The 19556-nt window shown below is 37.1% G+C and overlaps 1 protein-coding gene across 39 annotated transcripts; it reads left to right on the forward strand.

Moving 5' to 3' along the window:
* Positions 1 to 394: 394 nt before the first annotated feature.
* HNRNPH1 (heterogeneous nuclear ribonucleoprotein H1) lies at positions 395 to 16725 on the forward strand. Of its 39 annotated transcripts, none has more exons than XM_087955208.1 (16): positions 395 to 443; positions 597 to 735; positions 9069 to 9280; positions 9394 to 9528; positions 10064 to 10219; positions 10388 to 10531; positions 11897 to 12035; positions 12891 to 13069; positions 13160 to 13231; positions 13288 to 13421; positions 13533 to 13668; positions 13992 to 14075; positions 14200 to 14250; positions 15338 to 15430; positions 15646 to 15711; positions 15991 to 16725. In XM_087955208.1, the coding sequence occupies exons 3-16, from the start codon at positions 9268 to 9270 to the stop codon at positions 16107 to 16109; spliced, it is 1521 nt and encodes a 506-aa protein (XP_087811334.1). In that variant the 5' UTR covers positions 395 to 443; positions 597 to 735; positions 9069 to 9267; the 3' UTR covers positions 16110 to 16725. The 39 variants fall into 39 exon arrangements, with proteins under 39 accessions (XP_087811334.1, XP_087811339.1, XP_087811337.1 ...); XM_087955213.1 differs by having other exon boundaries at positions 13309 to 13421; XM_087955211.1 differs by having other exon boundaries at positions 9400 to 9528.
* The last annotated feature ends 2831 nt before the right edge of the window (positions 16726 to 19556 follow it).

Raw genomic sequence — 19556 nt, forward strand, 5'->3', positions numbered from 1 at the left:
AGAAGCAGACTAAAGGTGTCCACCAGAGAAGATAGGACAGCACTGACAAAAGAATATTTTTTTGAATATGGATTTTCCAGGAAAATATGAAGAAACAAAGCTCGTAGTTTCATCCTCAATATGTTTATGTGCACGGCAGCCTTTTGGAATTTAGTCAGATTTCCTTTCCGGTCCGGTGAGCCTCCTAGAGTGGTGGTCTGTCGCGGCCTTTTGAAACCAAATTATTCGCCCCCCTTTCCGGCTCCCCTTGTTTTCCAGCGCCCAAATACAAAGACCCTGCGACTTTAAAGAAAGAGGGGGTGAAAAATGGTGCCTTTGTAACCAGGCGATTGGTTGGCTGCAGAGGACGGACATGGGGAGGGGTTATTTAATCTGATGTCACAAGTCTACAAGTGGGGGAACGAGTTATTTATAGAGGCGGAGAGCAGCCGCGCGGACGCTCGGTGAGTGGCGGGGAGAAGGGTGCTCGGGGGCGGCTTTCGGAGATGGGGAGGGGGGGGGGGTAACTTAGGCGGTCGAAACCGAGACTTTCCCAGCAAGCCGCGGTAGCGGCGCCGTTGATTTACCCTCTCCATACCTTCCGGGTATTGTTTTAGTATCCCACTTGACTGATTTATTCGACGCCCTTCGCATCATTCTTGATCGTCCCGGGCCGCAAAGCAGAAAAGAGACAACGAGAAAAAGCGATGGATCCGTGTCACACCGAGGAGACTGGCCCAGAAATCCCCGGCCTTGGTGAGAGGGCGCCGCTGAGCAGTGGAGGGAGGGAGGAATCTGCGGCCTAGCGACGGTTGAGGCCGTTGCTGCGGGTTTTCGTGCGTTGGCGCAGATCGGGGAGGGGGAGGGGCCTCGCTTCCACACTTAGGTCGGATGTCTCATTTCCTCAAACATGCGGCCGGCGAAAGGGATTCCCTTCCCGCGTCGGTAAATTGCCCCGCGTGGCTTTTTAAAGAAAGCGCAAGGGGCGGGGGGTGGGGGGGCTTCCCTCCCAATTATCCTGAGCGCCTATTCCTTCCCTTCCCCCGCCCTTTCTTTTGACCACGTCCTGCCTCCGCCATTGTCGTGGGTGTTTCCTCAAGGCGCGCTGCGGTCTCGACTGGCCGGCTGCAGCGAGGAAGTGGCGGCTAGGGTTGATACGGCCTTCTGTTCTCTGCCGGATTGTAGTAAAAAGAGGAGGTAAAGGAACTCTGGATAGAGGGAAGACCGGCAATGGTGGTTAGGTTGGAAATCCCCGAAATGGAAGGCAGCGGGACACGTGACCGACGGCAATAACAAAACGGAGCGAACGGATCTCGCGCTGGTCCCATTGCGCAATGTAACGCCCTTTGGTCGAGGTCTGTTTTGAGCTGCCTTCTCATGTATCGTATCGCCCAAAGAAACGAAATATTCAGCTCTCCCCCGGAACTTCCCTGTTCGTAATTAGGCCCTGTAATGGTAGTAATGGCTTAGTCGGAATCATGGGACTCCCTTACAAGCAATGCTCTACTGTATAAGGTAGCCCACTAGGCTCCCAACAGATGGTCTTCAGAGCAACCACGTTGCCATTAAAGCTGATCGTTGTGGAAAACGAGATTCTTGTGTAAGAAAATGTACAAATTAATATCAAGAAGGGGTCCTTTATTTTAAAGCTCTTAATAGAGCAGGGATGGGGAATTATGGCTCTTTTATGACTTGTGCACTTCAGCTCCCAGAATTCCTGAACCAGCCATGAGTTGAAGTCCATAAGTTATAAAAGGGCCATAGTTCCCCACCTCAGAAATAGAATCAAGCTCTATTTCAATTACATTAATCAACATTTATCAAATTCTAAATGAGAATTACAATACTTCAACTGCTAATTAGTATTAGTCTCCTATTTTAACTCTAAAGTATGTCTTTGAAAGCACTACAAAGTACGATTTTGGGGTAATTTAATAAGTTATCTTAATGCATCTTGTGAAAGTGTCCATTGTCTTAAGGATTAAGAATGCTATAGTGGAGGCTAAAAATGTATTATCCTTCAGTTACCTGAGGAAGAGCTGTGCTGGCCTCTTAAAATTAGTGTAGTGAGCTGCCATTAATCAGTTGTAAGAATCTCTTGACAGGTTAGGATTTTAACTTTGGTTCTTTATATAAACCACAACAGTCTTGTTTGGGCATAATATTAAGCCTTAATGGACAAGTACATATATTCTAAATCAACAATAAACCACAATTGTTGAGCAAATCTGTGAATTTAGATTAAATATGCTTTAATGGTATACTGGATTAGTACAGTTTTTCCTTCTGAGAAATTGTCTTCCTCAACTTGCCCATGACAAACTGAATATAGAATTAATATGGCTGACAGCATACTTGTGGCATTAGTTTCAAAGCAAATTTGTTAGATTGGCCCTAATGAAAAAGGTAAAGATGTACTTAACAAATCTTTATTGAAATTTAAATACATATAAAATGATAACAATTGGATTTGTTCACTGAAAATATTGTGCATGTTGAGATCTATTATCAGTATGAGTAGCTTGTGCTCATTAGATAATAGTTTTCTTAGTGTGTTCTCCAAAGAATATCTTCATTTGCTAAGCAGTCAAAAAAGCCTTGATCTGTGAAAACAAAGGTACTCAAGCCAAGATAGTGAAGCTTATTAATGGGAATATTGAGGGTAAAATTTTGCTTATGTAGTCAGTAGCCAGTTGAAAGTTGGTTTGATTGTCAGATAAGAAAATCTATTCAAAAGAGTGTTCCGTGTCTTCATTAGTTGGTTAACTGGTCTCATATTTAATAAGTATGCTTTTGTTTTGTTTCTGTACTACACTCACAAGAGAAGTAGAAACTATTGTTCTTAAATTTCCAGTAATATACTTTTAATATTGCATTGTATATTTGCAATAAAAGTTTAAGTTTGTTAATATATCTCTATGTAAAAGAAACTGTTATAGAAGACATAAGATGGTTTCCTCCACTTTGGACCTATTTGCAAACATTTCAAATTGCATCAAATTCCAAAAAACTCTAAAAGCATCTGCTTACTGTTGGTCATATAGATACATTTATAAATAAGTCTTGAAATGGAGATAGGTAAGGTACTCGCATGAAAATTTAGAATATAATTAAAATATAGTGCAGATTATAAAAGAATTTGCTAGTAATGCTATAAAATGAAAAGGATGGAATGCCTTGAGATATTTGAAGTTTCGTTGCCTATAAAATACAAAGTGATTTATTATGGTTATTCATGTATCATTCTGCTCCAAAATGAGATGTATTTTAACCTGGCATGATAAACAAATTATTCCAAGAATAGGTACACAATACAAAGTTATGAACTGAGCCCTTAGTAATGAGTTTAAAAATGACACTGTAAATTAAGGAGAAATAATGCTTACTTGTTCTAACTGGTATTCTTGTTTTATTGCATCGTTTCTGAAATTTTCATTAACATCTAAGACCAAAATGGATATGCCTTGCAGGTTGTCAAAATCCATTCTCCAAAAGAACATCAGATTGTATTTCACCTGAGTTCAATTAATTTTTTTCAATTAATAATTAGGATTGCACTGTCTCAGATGAGTATGTTACTACTTTTTTCATGTCTGAGTATAGTAGTAGTTACCTCAGTTTCATGATACTGGAATTTTTCCCTAAACTCTTTAAAAATGTTTTTCTACATATTACTCTTGTTCTTTATAAACATTCATAGAATTTGTAGTTTTCAGAAAGTTACATTCAAAAAATTAGAAAATATTTCTTGTGTCTGTATTTTACTTTACTCTTAAAATTGTCATAGCCTTGAAGAGTTTTGCATACACTGAAGCTTGATTAAAATTCAACCAGACATTGCTGACATCTGCTGTTATAAACCACTGAATGCATCTGTTTTTGAATCTAAAGATTCATGAGTATATGAACATTTATGACACTGTAATATATCATTTATATTCCTTAGAAAGTGGCATTAAAGAGAACTAACCTTGAATATGTAATATTCAAATACATGATTACATTCTTCTCTGAAGGATTTTTTAATTTATTTTTTCTAGCATTAAAGTGTCTAAGTAGCAAGAGATGTATACCTCATTGTCCTCATAAAGCCAGATTTCACGTGAAAATTTTCCAGATATTCCAGTTGAATTCCTTTTCTTCTCTCCCTTTATGCTATAGTGACTTCATGCATTTCTATATTTTAAAAATAGAGAATAGAAAATATACTAAATGTTTTGCAAATGCTTTCAAGTGCATCTAATTCTAATTCTGCCCTACGTTTTACATCTTTCTACTTACATAGAGCCTAATAATAAAGCATATTTGTCTATGGAGATTCTCAGTCATGGTTGTCCCAAAGATGCTTTTTCAAGAGGCAACTGGACATTCTTGTTTTTCTTTGAAGATGTTTCACTTTTCATTCAAGAAGCTTCTTCAACTGATTAGATGTTGGGGAATAGAAGGATTTATATTCCTTGTAGGCAGCTGGTCATTTGCATTCTTTTAGAAAGTCCACTTGGAGGTTTATCTATATCCTCAGGGTTACCTGAGTAGTGCAAATGGGTGTGGAACCTTCTTGGAACAGTTGAAAGAACTATGTTGTGGAGTTGTGCTTTCTGCAGGATGTTTTCTGCCCTGTGTCCCTTCACTGGTGAGCACAGGCACAGGCTGTTGTTGTCTGCATCTCAAACTGAAGCACAAATTATTCCTGCAGATCACAGGAACACAGTCCTTTCAGCAGTTCCAAGAAGGTTCCACATTCATTTGCACTAGTACTTGGGTGATCCTGAGGAAACTGACAAACCTCCAACTGGTTCAACCTCTGTAAAAGAATGCAAATGTTCAGCTGTCTGCAATGAATATAAATCCCCACCATCCAGTTAGAACTGAAGCTTTTTGGATGAGAATTGAAATGTCTTCAAAGAAAAACCAGAAAGTCCAGTTGCTCTTGAAAAAGCACCTTTGGAATAAAGTATGTACATTTGAAAATAGAATCTAATTGAAATTGTGGATGAATTTGCTTAAGTACAGATTTAGGATTGCAGCCTTAATATTTAATTAATTAGATTGATCAGTGAATAGATTGCAGATACCTTGGCATTTAATATCTACGGATAATATAAGAGTCAAACTAGGCTAAGTATTGAAATTTCCATTTTAATAGCAATATTTACTTTAAATGTTTAAATCAACATCAGAATCTCTTAACTGAGTCTCCATTGTTGTTTCCTGGCAACAGTGAGTATGTACAGTATATGGAATCTTGACATAAGAACCATCAAAAGACGAGTCTAGGGTTTAGATTTGTCAGCACTTCAATTGCTGTAAGCAATAATCAATTTTGTGCCTATATACCTAAAATTAAGATATTCTCTAAATGTGTATCAGTTGAATTAAGAAAATGTGTTGCTGTAGCAAGATGGTGATTGGGAACTTGCATGAAGGTCAAGATACAATCTCAAAACTATAAGATTATCACCAAATTATAATTTAATGTGATAGAAAGGGGAAACAAAATACTTGACTAGGGATATATATTTTATATTACATTTGTATCCTACTCCCACTCTCCAAACAACTTTAAATTGGAAGATGGTTATGATCTATGTATAATACAGGTAGATATAGTATGTGGCGAAATCAAAACTTGCTATGCATACCGGTATATTCAATTATTTTGTTTTGTGGTTAATTCAACTTGGGAAGTGGCTGCATCTAGATTGAGAGAATATATGATCCTAACTTTGTGCCTCAATGGGATCTCTGCCAGTGTATATATATTCTGGTTTGTATATAGTTTTGAAAGATTTAACTTCAAGAGCTTGCAAGTCTGAAAGTTTGAAGTTTGCTTAAATCTTTCAGTTGTCCTCAGATTGTAGTCTATATTATCTAAATGTTATGGCTGTAATCTCAATTTGTCATCAGTAATACATTTCAAATCATAACCAGTTTTGGCAGAAGGAATCATCTCAGGAGTTGTATGGAGATAAATAATTCCGTCTAAATTCTAAGTCAGACTCAGAACTGTTTCAATAGCCAGGTAAGCCAGTCCTGATAAATTGCCACTGTTTCAGTGATGTCTCCTGATTCAAATGAATTGAGAGCAAACGCATACCTTAAATAAAATAAATGCAAGTATGTATTGTAATATTAAAATATACTTTTTAGATTTCTCCCTATGTCAAGTCAAGTAAATCGTTGGTCTAGTGCAGGGGTGTCAAACTCGTGGCGTCATGTGACATGACCGTTTCCACCTTTGCTAAACTGGGTGTGGGCATGGCAAGTGTATGATGCATTTTGTGAGCCACGACTTTGATAGAGCCATGAGTTGAAATCAAGCTTTGGCCATGAAAGCCAGCTGGCTTACTTTGGGTCACTCTCTCTCTCAGCCCAACCACCTCACAGTGGTTATTGGTTATTGTGGGGAAAATAGGAGGAGGAAGATGTGTTTGATATGTTTGCTGCTTTGAGTTATTTATAAAAATAATAAAGGTGAGAACTAAATAGGTGCTGAATAAAGGTGCTTGCTGAACCTATCTTTCCAGATGGATTGGACTTCATGTTGGTATTTAGCAAAAACTGAAGTAGAGAGTCAGTTTGGTACCAGAGTAGAAACAAGGAGACCATGATTCTAATTAGCCAATTGTGTGACCTTGGACAAGTCATTCCCACTCAGCTCTAGGAAAGAGCTAATGGAAAAATTACTTTTGAAAAACCTTACCAAGAAAACTGCAGGGTCTTGCAAACATACATATAGCACAATTAAAACCTGTTTCTGTTAAGTTATATGAAGCAAAATAAGTGCAATGTTAAGGTGCTACATAAAATCATTTAAATTATTATATCTATAGACTTGAACAATTCATGTGTGGCAATGCTTAATCCTGAAATTCATGTTGGTTTGAATTTTAGGAATTGATCTTTAGCCCCATTCTCATTTCAGTTACTGGTTGCCTTCTCCCCTCTTTGGAAGAGCTTTATAGCTCCTGCTGCCTTAAGAAAGTTCAAAACATTCTCAAAGATCCATCTAATCCTGGGAACCCTTTTTTTGAACTATTACCATCTGGCAGACAGTACATAAAAACAAACAAATAGGCTGAAAAACAGCTTCTAACCCAGGGCAGTAGCTATTTGAATTCTGCTGTATAGTGCAGTATTGATGCGGTGTGTGTGTGGGGTTTCATTCATGTGTGGAGGGTGAAGGATGTGTGTTTGTTTATTTTCATGGTCATGATACGCACTGAAGATGTTTGATTTTGTTGTACGATGTGCAATGAAAAAATAAAAAAAAAAATTGATACTCAACTCCAGATGTTTGAATGTTCACCATAATAAGTGAACAACTGTAGTCCCAAAGGTGCTTTTTCTTATTGGATGAGAAGCAAAATGTCTTCAAGGAAAAACAAAGTCCAGTTGCCTTTTGAAAAAGTACCTTTGGGATAACCATGATATTGAGAATTGGCAGTTTCCAAGAGGTTAATACTATAATTGCAATGCTGCTTGAGTGGAAGTTGGGGTGGAAGACATGACAGGAATTCAAGATTTTTCTGATCCAAATACATTTTAATAATGCCTATCCTTGCACTTAGTGATGTTGGTGTTAAAAATATGGTCAATTTACAATATAAAAAGCTTTTGGAAACACTTCAAATTTTTCCATGATTTTTTTTTCTTAGTACATTTGTGACCTGTTAATAATTAGAAATCATTTTTAAAAGTCCACCCAATCTGAACTAGCTATTTAGTGCTTGCATGTTTTATTTTGGTCGTGGTAAGGCGGGGAAGAATTGTGATGCTCAATCTTAACAGGTCAATTAATCTGGCTCTCAAGAAAAATATTTAGTGGACCCCATGTTGCAGGACTAGCCTAAGCAGGACTTTATTTGTAGGATTAGCTAATAAATAGATATGTTGTTGTTTGGCCTCGATTCTAGAAGATAATAAACCACTATTATAAGGCACGAAGCTACTTATCTGTTTTATGCAATTGAGTCCTTTTTTCAAGCGGTTTTGAAAGCTGAAGTTCAGGGAGTTAAGACTCGGGCAGTGTCGTTTGGCGGGAAGGATACGTGATTAAGGCCTTTGTGTCTCGTGCCGCCTTCACCCCTTCAAGAATGCCGCTTCTACTCGCCCAATCTGTAACGGCACAGCCAACCCTCCTCTTGTTTTGGCTACAGAGAACTTTTTGCCTTCGGTTCCCGCTTCCTAGCCTCTCAGCCGTCACCGTATCTTAGATGCGGATTTGAGTAAACTTCAAGTCGCCGCCCATTTCTTGAAGTGTCGTTTATATAGAGCCGCCATTTTCCCCACGTTTCTATGTACTTTTAGCAATTTTTCTCTGGAGGATCAAAGCCTTCTGTATACGCCGTATATAGGCGTATAGGCTACGTTTTGAGCGCAGTGTTAAAGGTATTTGAAAGTCTAAAATTTGTTGCGTGTGCTTAATGAATCCATTTTTTAAAGTTTTGTGTGATCGTAGTTGCGAAGTCTCGCGATTGACACTTTCCTATTCTGAGAAGTTAGCGATTGGCTCAAATGTGTCAAAAACTTGATTTAAGCTGAGGTTAAAATGAAAAGCTAAAACGCAGTTTTGTTGAAAGGCTGTGGATGCGTTTCTTAATTGAGCAGCGGAGTACAAAATTTTAGTTTAGGATAAAAACGTGGCGGGCTTTGTCTTCAGCTGTGCGAGTGGTTTTTCCCCTGTCCGGTAGGCTCCCCGCAATGGGAACGAGGATGATTGCAGGAACGAGCACATACTTTTTAAATAAGGTGAAGGCGACTCTAGTTTAATTCCGGGGAAGTTTTATTTCGAATTATATTCAGTAGGACCTTCTTTCTCAATAAAATCGCTTTCGGATTTGTGCTGTAGAGGGTGGGGTGACGCTTAAAGAAGGGGGGGTGGAGAAGGGGAAGAAACAATCTTCAGGACGCATGCGCACTATGGGAGGTAACGTACGCGCGTGCGTTTTGGGCTCCATTTTCAGCCACGCCGCGGCCGACTTAGAAGAAGGTGAGCTTACTTTTAGTTTAGTAATTTGTTGGTTGCAGACTAGTTCGAAGAACTTCCGAATTTGGGATCCATCTCTTCAGCCGGTTGTTCTCTTCAGGTTACTAGCAGCAGTCGAAGCGCGTTTTTTGAGGTGAAAGCGGCACTAGGGCCTGGCCGAGCGGAAACGCATTACTCTTTCGCCGCCATTTCCTAAGAACGCAGCGCGTACCGCTACAGCCGCCCGGCTTTCTGTGTTTGGAGAGGTGAAGTGACTCTTCAAACCGTCTCCAGTGTCCTGGACGAGGATATCGGTCGCCATGTGTACGTGGGGTAGGCATTGGAAAAGCGGAGATGGGCAAACGCGAAGTCTGGGGGGCGTTATATGGGCCGGGTTGCGAAATTTCTACCCCACTCAGTGTGGCGACGTTTTTGTCTGCCCCTAGCAACAGAAGGCGAAACTGAGACTACCCTCACATCTAGCATGATGTTGAACACGGAAGGCGGTGAGGGTTATGTCGTAAAAGTGCGGGGATTGCCCTGGTCCTGCTCCGCAGATGAAGTGCAAAGATTTTTCTCCGGTAAGTTTTCTGGCTCTCGTTCTGGCTAAACCGTACAATAAAGCTTTCCCTTTCCCGGAGCAGCTTGGTATTTCCGGTTGTGAGTTTTCCTTTTCAGGTTCGGTAAAATGTGAAATATTCCTTTTTCCTTGTATAATTATTGCATTATGTTGGGTGGTGACATAATTTTAGGGAAGTAATAGATTGTGGTGGTTCTGAGTATACCTCCCGTGGTGAGAAGGAAATTCCTGTTTTGAGCATCTTGATAACAATGTACTTTGTATGGGTTGTGCCTATTACCTTGTTAATTAGAATCTCCTTTCCTCACTGAATTAAATTGTTAGTTAATTTCTGTTCTGTATGTAGCCTGTAATGTACACTGTAAATGGTATCTTTTCCTCTTCCTATTTTAGAATTAATTATTTGACAATTATTTTTTGCTTAATTTTGTTTCCAGTTTTATGGTTTGGATAATAGCCTTAAGAAACATTGTTACATACATTTGACTTTTGCTAGAAGACTCCTTGTGTTTTTAACTCACTTCACTTTTTCTTAGAATGCAAAATATTAAATGGATCTTCAGGGGTCCGTTTTATCTACACAAGAGAAGGAAGACCAAGTGGAGAAGCATTTGTTGAATTGGAAACAGAAGAAGATGTGAAATTGGCATTGAAAAAAGACAGAGAAACAATGGGACACAGATATGTTGAAGGTTTGGATTAAATTGACATAGTAACTGATCAGTTATTTTGGGTGGAATTTAGATGCATGAGTATTTTTTATGTGTGTATAAATGTAATCCTGTTCTCCAAATGATTGTCGTGCATTAGCCTTTTTATGCCAGATTCCAGAATTCATTAATTCTAAGTGCCTCTTGCAGTCTTCAAGTCAAACAACGTTGAAATGGATTGGGTTCTGAAGCATACTGGTCCTAACAGCCCTGATACTGCTAATGATGGTTTTGTACGTCTTAGAGGACTTCCATTTGGTTGTAGCAAGGAAGAAATTGTTCAGTTTTTCTCAGGTATGTGGGGTATAAGTCCTAGCTGTAAGTATGGGTAAAGATTAGAATTTAGTGGTTCTGAAATAATGCCAAGTATTAATTTAGTAATAAAGTAAACCATGATCATGCTTATTACACTTTTAATATTGAATGGTTCTTTTAAGTGTTCAAAAAGACAAAAACTTGAACTATATAATTTGAAATATTTAGTAAAACCTAATTCTTGTTTTATGATAGATTGGAGGAAAAATTATTACTTTAATTGTTTAACTCTAAGACAATTATTTTAAATGCTTGTTAAAATTGACCTGAGTCTCTAATTAAACTGTTGATTTTTAAATTGGCTGAAAGTGGAAAACATTTTAGTTCCCAACTTTGGATGTTAATATATCAATCAAAATATCAAGGAATATCAAAGATTTTTCAGAAGTTTTAATCAGATGAAGTGTTTACAATGTGGGAGGAGGGGAGATGGGTGGGGTAGTGAGAATAAAACAATATGTAGTATAAACATTTGTATTAAATTTTTGATTTGATATAATCTCTGCTATGTGCTAAAGATATATTTGCAGAGCTAATATTTTGAAATTTTCTTTTTTGACGTAGACTTTGTTTACATTTATCTACTCTAAAATAAATCGAACATTTTCTCTGGCATTAAATATCAATACATAAAATTATTTTTCTATGTTTGTACAAAGGACTGGTTTTATGTTTTGCAATGTCTTTATAGTTTGTATAAAATTGACTTAAAAGTTCATGCATTTATATAGCAAAAATTAAGAGTAAAAGAAATATAAAAATTAGCTTTACATTTAAATGTTCTGAATGCACCAGTAGTCCAAAGAATCTTAAATGTATTTCTGAAATATGAGATCAACTTGCATTAACTTCAGATTTTATTGAAAAATGTCTATTCTAAAGATTTTGCTACAAACCTTTAAAAATGTTTACATTTTTAGTTACTTGAAATAATATGATACAAATTGTTATTTTAGAACTGTGAAATATTTTACATAGCTATCTTTGAATTATGTATTCTGATTTGTAGAATTATTCTTGCTTTGCTTTAATTTTAATTGAAAATTGTAATTTGTTTATATTAAAAATGGAATATTGCTTTTCTTAGCATATCCTGCATTAATTTGAGAGAATATTGTTATTAAAGCTGCAGCAATGTGGCTGTATGCAAGCAGGATAAGTTAAGAATGTTATATTTGCTGCATTTATATTGACATGTTCCTGTTATAGAGTTAATACTACGGTATACTGATTCTAAATATAAAGTATAACTTCTGGTATATTTTTAAAGCTATAAGAAAATCTTGATTGGGCTCGTGATGTTAATATTACCCCCTACTGGGGTTATTTGTCCTTGGGTTGAAGGGTTGGAAATCGTGCCAAATGGGATAACATTGCCGGTGGACTTCCAGGGGAGGAGTACGGGGGAGGCCTTCGTGCAGTTTGCTTCACAGGAAATAGCTGAAAAGGCTCTAAAGAAACACAAGGAAAGAATAGGGCACAGGTGGGGATGGATGGTTGGTTGGATATGTCGCTCTTCTTATGGTAAACTGTTGTTAAATCCATATTCTCTCTTCTTAAGTGCTCACTTTACAATATACTTTCATATTCTAACACCTCCTTTGTTTTCATAAATATTACTTTCTTATAATTCATGTGCAGACTGGCTGATGTGCTTGTTTTGCTCTTCCCTATTTCACGTTATCTTGTTAATTCTGATTTAGTTTAAAGTTATTTACAGAAGTTGAGAGATTATGGCTTTACATTTCCTTAATAGCACCAATTATGCCTCTAGTTCTAAATACACATAGCCTTTTATTACCATAAGAAAATGTGATTACTAAACTTGTTCTATACAATGATGTAACATTTTCTTGTGTAATTTTCACATAAAAGAATTAACTTTCAAAAATGTCACAAAGGGTTATTCTAAATTTTGTGACTAATTAAAGCATGCATCTTTTGCCTATGCTAATTTGCTATGCAAACGCATAGGAGGTCTTGTGAGCACATAAAGCTTGTTGTAATGTATTGATGGGTTAAAATTCTGGCGGAGGCTAGTTTTTTAGCCCTCCTCTCAATTGCCATATGAGCAAAACATGGGTCCTGTTGAGTGGACATGTTTCCCTCCAGAGCATATTTTGACTGTTTGCTGTCATTAACCCTTAAGGTTGGGATAGCTTAATTAGCACATACTTCAAACTATTTTTTTAAAATTAGCCTTGGATAATTCTTAGGAAAAACTGGCCTATAATTGTCAGTTCCAAGGCTGCAGGGTTTTAAATGTACTATCTTTTTGTAATTTTGTGTGTTTATAAAAAAAAAACCTGAACTATTTTTATGTATGTAAACCTTCTAGGTACATTGAAATTTTCAAGAGTAGCAGAGCAGAAGTGCGCACTCATTATGACCCTCCTCGCAAATTAATGGCCATGCAGCGGCCTGGTCCTTATGACCGGCCAGGTGTGGGAAGAGGCTATAACAGCCTTGGTAGAGGCAGTGGTTTTGAAAGAATGAGACGTGGTGCTTATGGTGGAGGTAAGGAAGCACAGCTTTTTTTACTCTACAAATTGCCTATAATGAGCAGTATTTGGTTCATTTCAATAAATGTTGAATTATGGTTTATAGGCTATGGTGGCTATGATGACTACAATGGATATAATGATGGCTATGGCTTTGGATCTGATAGGTTTGGAAGAGGTAAGTATTCTTTATACGGGCAATGAAGAAACATAGTATACATACAAAAGATTTAGAGTGGACTCTTCTTTCTGCAGGAATGTCAGATCATAGATATGGTGATGGATCCTCTACTTTCCAAAGTACAACTGGTCATTGTGTACATATGAGAGGATTACCGTACAGAGCTACTGAGAATGATATTTATAATGTAAGTACATTTTTTTGATTTTGTTCCATTAATTGAATCACAATAAACTAATTGTTAATGTATGAGAATTTTTCATGGACTGACAGCTTCCATATGATGTTCATTATTTAGTTCTTTTCGCCTCTTAATCCGGTAAGAGTACACATTGAAATTGGACCCGATGGCAGAGTCACTGGAGAGGCGGATGTTGAGTTTGCTACTCATGAGGATGCCGTTGCTGCAATGTCGAAAGACAAAGCAAATATGCGTAAGTTGCATGCTTGATCTACAGCAGGCCTGTTAAACTGGCCGGCCTGCACAGGCCATGCCTGGGGTGGTACACGCCACGCCTACCCTGACTCCGCAAGGCAAAAAACATCGCGATATGTCACGGCGTGCAATGCGATCAGGTTTGACATCCCTGATTTACAGCATTACACCATTTTATCAATATTAGCGGAATAAATTATTGTATTTCTTAATAATTGAACAATATATTTGCATTGAAATACCTAATGTTACTTAGGTCTTCACTGAAAATTTGATGGTCTTGTGTAAGCTCAGTGCATTGTTGTCTTTGTGTTTTCACAGAACACAGATATGTAGAACTCTTCTTGAATTCTACAGCTGGAGGAAGTGGTGGTGCATATGGAAGTCAAATGATGGGAGCAATGGGTAGGTGTAAACAATTTAGTTTCACATTAGTGCTGCTGATATTTAACAAAATTGGCTGATTTTATGTGGTTCCTGTTTGTTCTAAATTACTTGAAACTGAAATTCAACTTTGTTTTAATCACAGTCAAGGAAACCGAAGGGGTAGTTCAAGATTGGAACACTAACACATTGGCAGGTATGCAGCTTTTACATACACATTCCGACAATTAAGTTAAATATTGTCTCTGAATGGAGCAAAGAATGGTTCTAGATTGGAGAGTGGTAATAATAGTGGGGAATGTTGGTATATATCAAATTTATATTGCCACCCATCACAAGAGAAGTAATGTTGCTACTTCCTTTTTGAATTAAGAATTTAGGATAAAAGGTAGAATTGGCAGCTATTATAGCATATTCATTTTAGTAATGTCCTATTAAATTCCTAGATCTATTTGATTTTCAGCATATACTTTTAGTACTGCATAGAACAATTTCACATGCTGAATTTGCTTATGGAAATTCTTAGTGATTTCATGTGGTGTAAAGGGTATGTGCTATTTTTATAGCACTTTGCGGAATGATTTTTTTTTTTGCCAAATAAGGTTAAGAAAACTAAAATTCATATTTTCAACTGCAAAATGTTTTGCAGAGAAATGAAACAAGTGAGCTTTTAATTAGAACTATGATCAGCTACGTTTTGTATTTTTGCTGTTTTGCTATTTTGATATAGATTACAAGCAGAGGAATTAGTGGTGATGTAAGCAGATGTTGATTTTGTTTTCCTTGTTTCAAGTGCCAAATACAGTACAGTGTGTTTTAGCAATGCAAGCCCCAGAACATGTAAATCTCTTTATTTCCGGACACCACTTAATATTTAGCCAATTAATTCACTTGAGATGAAGGTAAAGTAATGTTTCTGAAAACTAATGTACTATGTAATCAAAGAACAATAAAATCACTTTCCTTAAAAATTGACCAGCTAGCAATAATGAATTTAGAAGCCACAAAAATAAATAATTTGAATGCTGGTCTAGAGAGGTCTTCCCTGAGTATTAAGGAAGAGAATCAAAGTAGTATTTATTTAATTAATAAAGCTTATATGGCTGCCTAGCTTGCTGTCAGTGACTCTGGGTAGCTTACAAAGTATTGCTACAAGAAGACAGATTTGTGTTTCATGTAGTCCTCAGGGCAAATGAATGACACTTCTTGTTTAGTGGACTATAATTCATACTCTTTATAAAATATAGTGATAGTAATTAACTTATATATTCTTAACTTTAAAGGAAGCCAATCCAGTTATGGTGGTCCAGCTAACCAGCAGTTAAGTGGGGGTTATGGAGGAGGCTACGGTGGTCAAAGCAGCATGAGTGGATATGGTAAGATATTTTTATTACTCTTTAGAAGGCTATTTAGAATTGTATTTGAATTATTTAGCCATATATATGAGGGTCGTCATGCTTCAGCAAAGAAGTGTAGATATTTTGAGTTTGTCCAAGTATTTGGTTTTAGCTTTAGAACATCAAAATCTAGAGGAGCAAGATCAATGGAGAGCCCTGATTGAGCATAGATTTTTTTTTAAATCTGAAAATAGTTTGGCAAATGCCGAGTGATCAAGATTTGGATCCAAACCACATGAAACTAGTTCTGGCATCTCATGGTATGTAAAGTGGTCATGTGTATTATTTTGTGCAGTAGAGGGAGGGCATGAAGCTGTTCCAGGATTTGATTCTATTCTATGCTTTGCAAAAATCTGGCAAACTGTTTGCAGTTGGCTTTATAGACATCTTAAAACATACAATGACATGAAGGAAGTTTGTCTTTTAATAGTACAGGATTATGCAAGGCGATCTAAGAGGGGAAACTTGGGAGGAGCATGTTGCCTTAGAAATAGCACTGCACTTTTGTACTAAATTGTATAATATGTTATCTGCTCTAGGTAACCAGACTGCAATGAACAGCAGCTACTACAGCAGTGGTAATCGTGCATCCATGGGGGTGAATGGCATGGCTGGAATGTCCAACATGTCCAACATGAGTGGTGGCTGGGGAATGTAACTTGTCACCTGATTTTTTTTGTCAATTTTTTTAAGAAAACAAAAAACTAAGTTTAACAGTTTTGCAATACAAGCTTGTGATTTATGCTTTACTTGTAAGTGAAATCAGGATCATTTTAAAACATTCAGGTTCAGTATTTTTGAATATGCTGAAACATTCATCTAGGGTGTAAGTCCAGTAAAGAAGTTCCTGTTAAACAACTCAGCTTTTTCCAGTTTTTGTTGTAGGAATGTATTTGAGCAGTAAGTGTATTTAGGTTAAAGCTGTTTCAATTATGTTAAATGTTGCTCTTATGCCACATAACACCAAACACTGTTTTCAGTGCATGTTCGGGAACATGCTTTTTGTACAAACAAGTTATAGGAGCTGTGTTGGAAATTCAAGTGAACCTTTGGCATGTTAGTTCTAGTTTTTTCTTTTAATATCTTGTAAGGCACATTTATGCTTTTTAAGTTAATAGGGAAATGTGAGGTGCAATACAGCTTATTTTTAGGATTTTGGTCTTAGTGTTCAGATGACATCTGAGACCTTGGTTTAATCTTTCATTGTGTTGTGATTTATTTTTAGGTGTATTGCGCTAAGTGAAACTTGTTCAAATAAAACTTCCTTTTAAAAACTGGGAACATCTCTTGATTTAAGTAAGCATTATATTTCCTGGCAACAATTCTTACATATGCATTTTGTTTTAACAGTTTTTAATCTGCTAAACCAGCATAACACTGAGATCAGATCATGAAGAAAGTATCTTAGTCAAGTTAGTCATAAATGGTAGTTAAAATGAAACTGCATAGAAAAGTATATGTTACTAAAACTATAATTGTATACTGATTATCAATAGGAAATATACTTTGGGTATGAATTATTTTGCATAGCTTAAGGCAAGGGTGTCAAACTCATGACGTGCTTCATGTGACATATCGGGACTTTTCCCCACTTTAAACGGCATAGGCATGGTCAGCACGTGACACATCTAGCCCGTGCCCGGAGTTTGACAGCCCTGGCTTAAGAAAAGCAGATAATTATTTGTAAAACATTTTTGCCCACATAGTATTTTTTTAACTTGACCTTTAAGAGTACCAAAATACATGAATACTGTGCTGTTTTAAAGTAAGAGATGTATAAAAAGTTGATGTATAGCTTGTTCTGGATGCAAACTTACATATTTTCTGTTCAAAAAATTTAGTGCATGAAGGACATGGAACTTCTTTTGAACATTTTGAAATACAAATATTTCATAGGGGGTTCCCACAGGTTGTGAAGTACATGTACGAGTACTCATTTAACATTTGCTCATTCACCAACTGTTATGGAGTTACTGTGGTGCTGAATGATGAGTAGTTAAGACAGGTCCTTGTACTTACAGCCGTTGTATAGAACAGGGGTTGCCATCTTTTGGGACCTCAGGGACCACCAAACTCATAATTTTTAATCCCAGGGACCACTAACAGGTTCTGTGGGTGTGGCTTGGTGGTCATGTTGACTGGCTAGGCATAGTATGTAAATATTATCAATATTTATATATATAGATTTTTTTTATAAAAAAAGAGCAACTTTTACCCAAAATCAGGCAAAGCGGGCAGGCAGATTGAGTTGCTCACAGAATCACAGATTCATTCAGAGATCTATCTGCCATTGGCTAGCTCAGTCTGTCACATAAAATTTGCTTGCAAGCAAACTCAAAACTCAGAACACGTCATGTATGTAAATACTGATTTTTTTATATAAAAAAAGCAATTTTTACCCAAAATCAGGCAAAGCAGGCAGGCAGACTGAGTTGCTCACAGAATCATTCAGTGATCTATCTATCTGCCATTGGCTAGCTCAGTCTCTCAAATTTGCTTGCCGTGAGTCTGCACTGAATTTGCTTGCAGTGAGTCTGCACTTAGGACCTTCAGGCTTTGCTTAAAAGCAGAGCTAAAGATCTAAAGACTAGCTAGAAAGCAAGAAATCCAACCATTTCCTGCTTCCTAGCTAATCTAAATCTCCTAGCACAGCAGAACAGATGATGGTCGGAAAAAGGAAAAATAGCAATTTAGCAGGCAAGTTTGCCAGCTAAGCAGTGAGTGGGTGGGGAGGATTCTTGCGTGGGCCATGTGGGCTGCGCAGCCTTGTGTTTCTGCGCAGCCTGGATTGTTTTTTTGGGGGTGCTCTGGGGATGAGATTTCTCTGCGGCCCACCAAAATTTTCTCGTGGCCCACCAGTTGGTGACCGTATAGAGTACCCACAGTCATGTGATCACTATTGTGATTTTCATTGCTGGCTTCTGACAAGCAAAGTCAATAGGGATCAAATGACCATGGGAAGCTGGGACTTTGGGATTAGCATAACAATGGCAACAGGGACTCCTAGAATAAACAAATTGGCATGGTTATGTGACAGCGTACCTTACAATTGCATCATTTGATGTCAAGAGTTCCTGGTCAGTAAGCAAGGACTATCCATACAATGTATTAAATGTTGGGGGATGGGGAAAGAAATGTTGAAAGATGGGGAAAGGAATGCTATCTGTTAGAACAATGTCTGATAAATCTCAATGTGATTTTTCTAGTTTTATCAATTTCTCTTCAGCAATATATAAATGTAATACTCAGTTGTTTACAAGAGTTGTGGGTGGGTGTATTGAGAACATTTGCCAAATAATAAATACAGGATTGAGCTGAAGAATATTATTTGGGCATTAGGTTTTAACATAGGCTAGAGTGTATTCATTGCATCTGAAGTGTATTCAACTGAGGTCTTTTAAATCAAAGATTTCTTTGATTGCTACATGAAATACCAAAGCCTGAACTGAGTGTACCTGAAAAAAGCCTTATAATTGCTTGAAGGCCATTAGTCACTGAAACTTTATCTCCAATGTTACATGTATACTGTATCTAGGGAAGGAATCCCAGTTTGCCTCTTAGTAATGAAATTTATTTACCTTTCCTGTTCATGTTGTGGTTCTTTCTATATCATCACTTAACTTTTTAATTGTGTCTTTCTTGTCCAGCTTTTCCTCTGAACCTTGTTATTACTTCCACCATTTAAATATTTTTCTTTTTGCCTTACTGAATTTCAAACATGCCTCAATTTTTTTGTCCTCAAATTGTTTTGTTTAATTATTCCAACTTAAATGAATAGTTTTGTTACACTGATTCCTATTCCTATTCTACTAGACCAATGCAACATATTTAGGCAACCATGTTTTTAATGATGCTTTTTAATTTTGCCTCTTTTAAAAAGTGCTTTCCGTTCAACAGATCCAAATTAGTAACTGAAGACTCAAAACGCTTTTTCAGGGCGTTCATTTCATGGCCATTCTTTTCTAAGTCTCCAAGCTACAAAGACATGACAACATTCACTATGTGTGGTTTGTGCAGCTTTTATCCTTTGCAGAGTTACTCTGAAAAGCTATGTAGTTCCTGCCAAATTGTAAAAAAAAATGCATAAATTTAAAATTGGGTATGG

The sequence above is a fragment of the Notechis scutatus genome, chromosome 2 (assembly GCF_049901735.1).
Source record: "Notechis scutatus isolate UNSWTSFEM ecotype Mainland chromosome 2, rNotScu1.2, whole genome shotgun sequence".
Lineage (NCBI taxonomy): Eukaryota > Metazoa > Chordata > Lepidosauria > Squamata > Elapidae > Notechis > Notechis scutatus.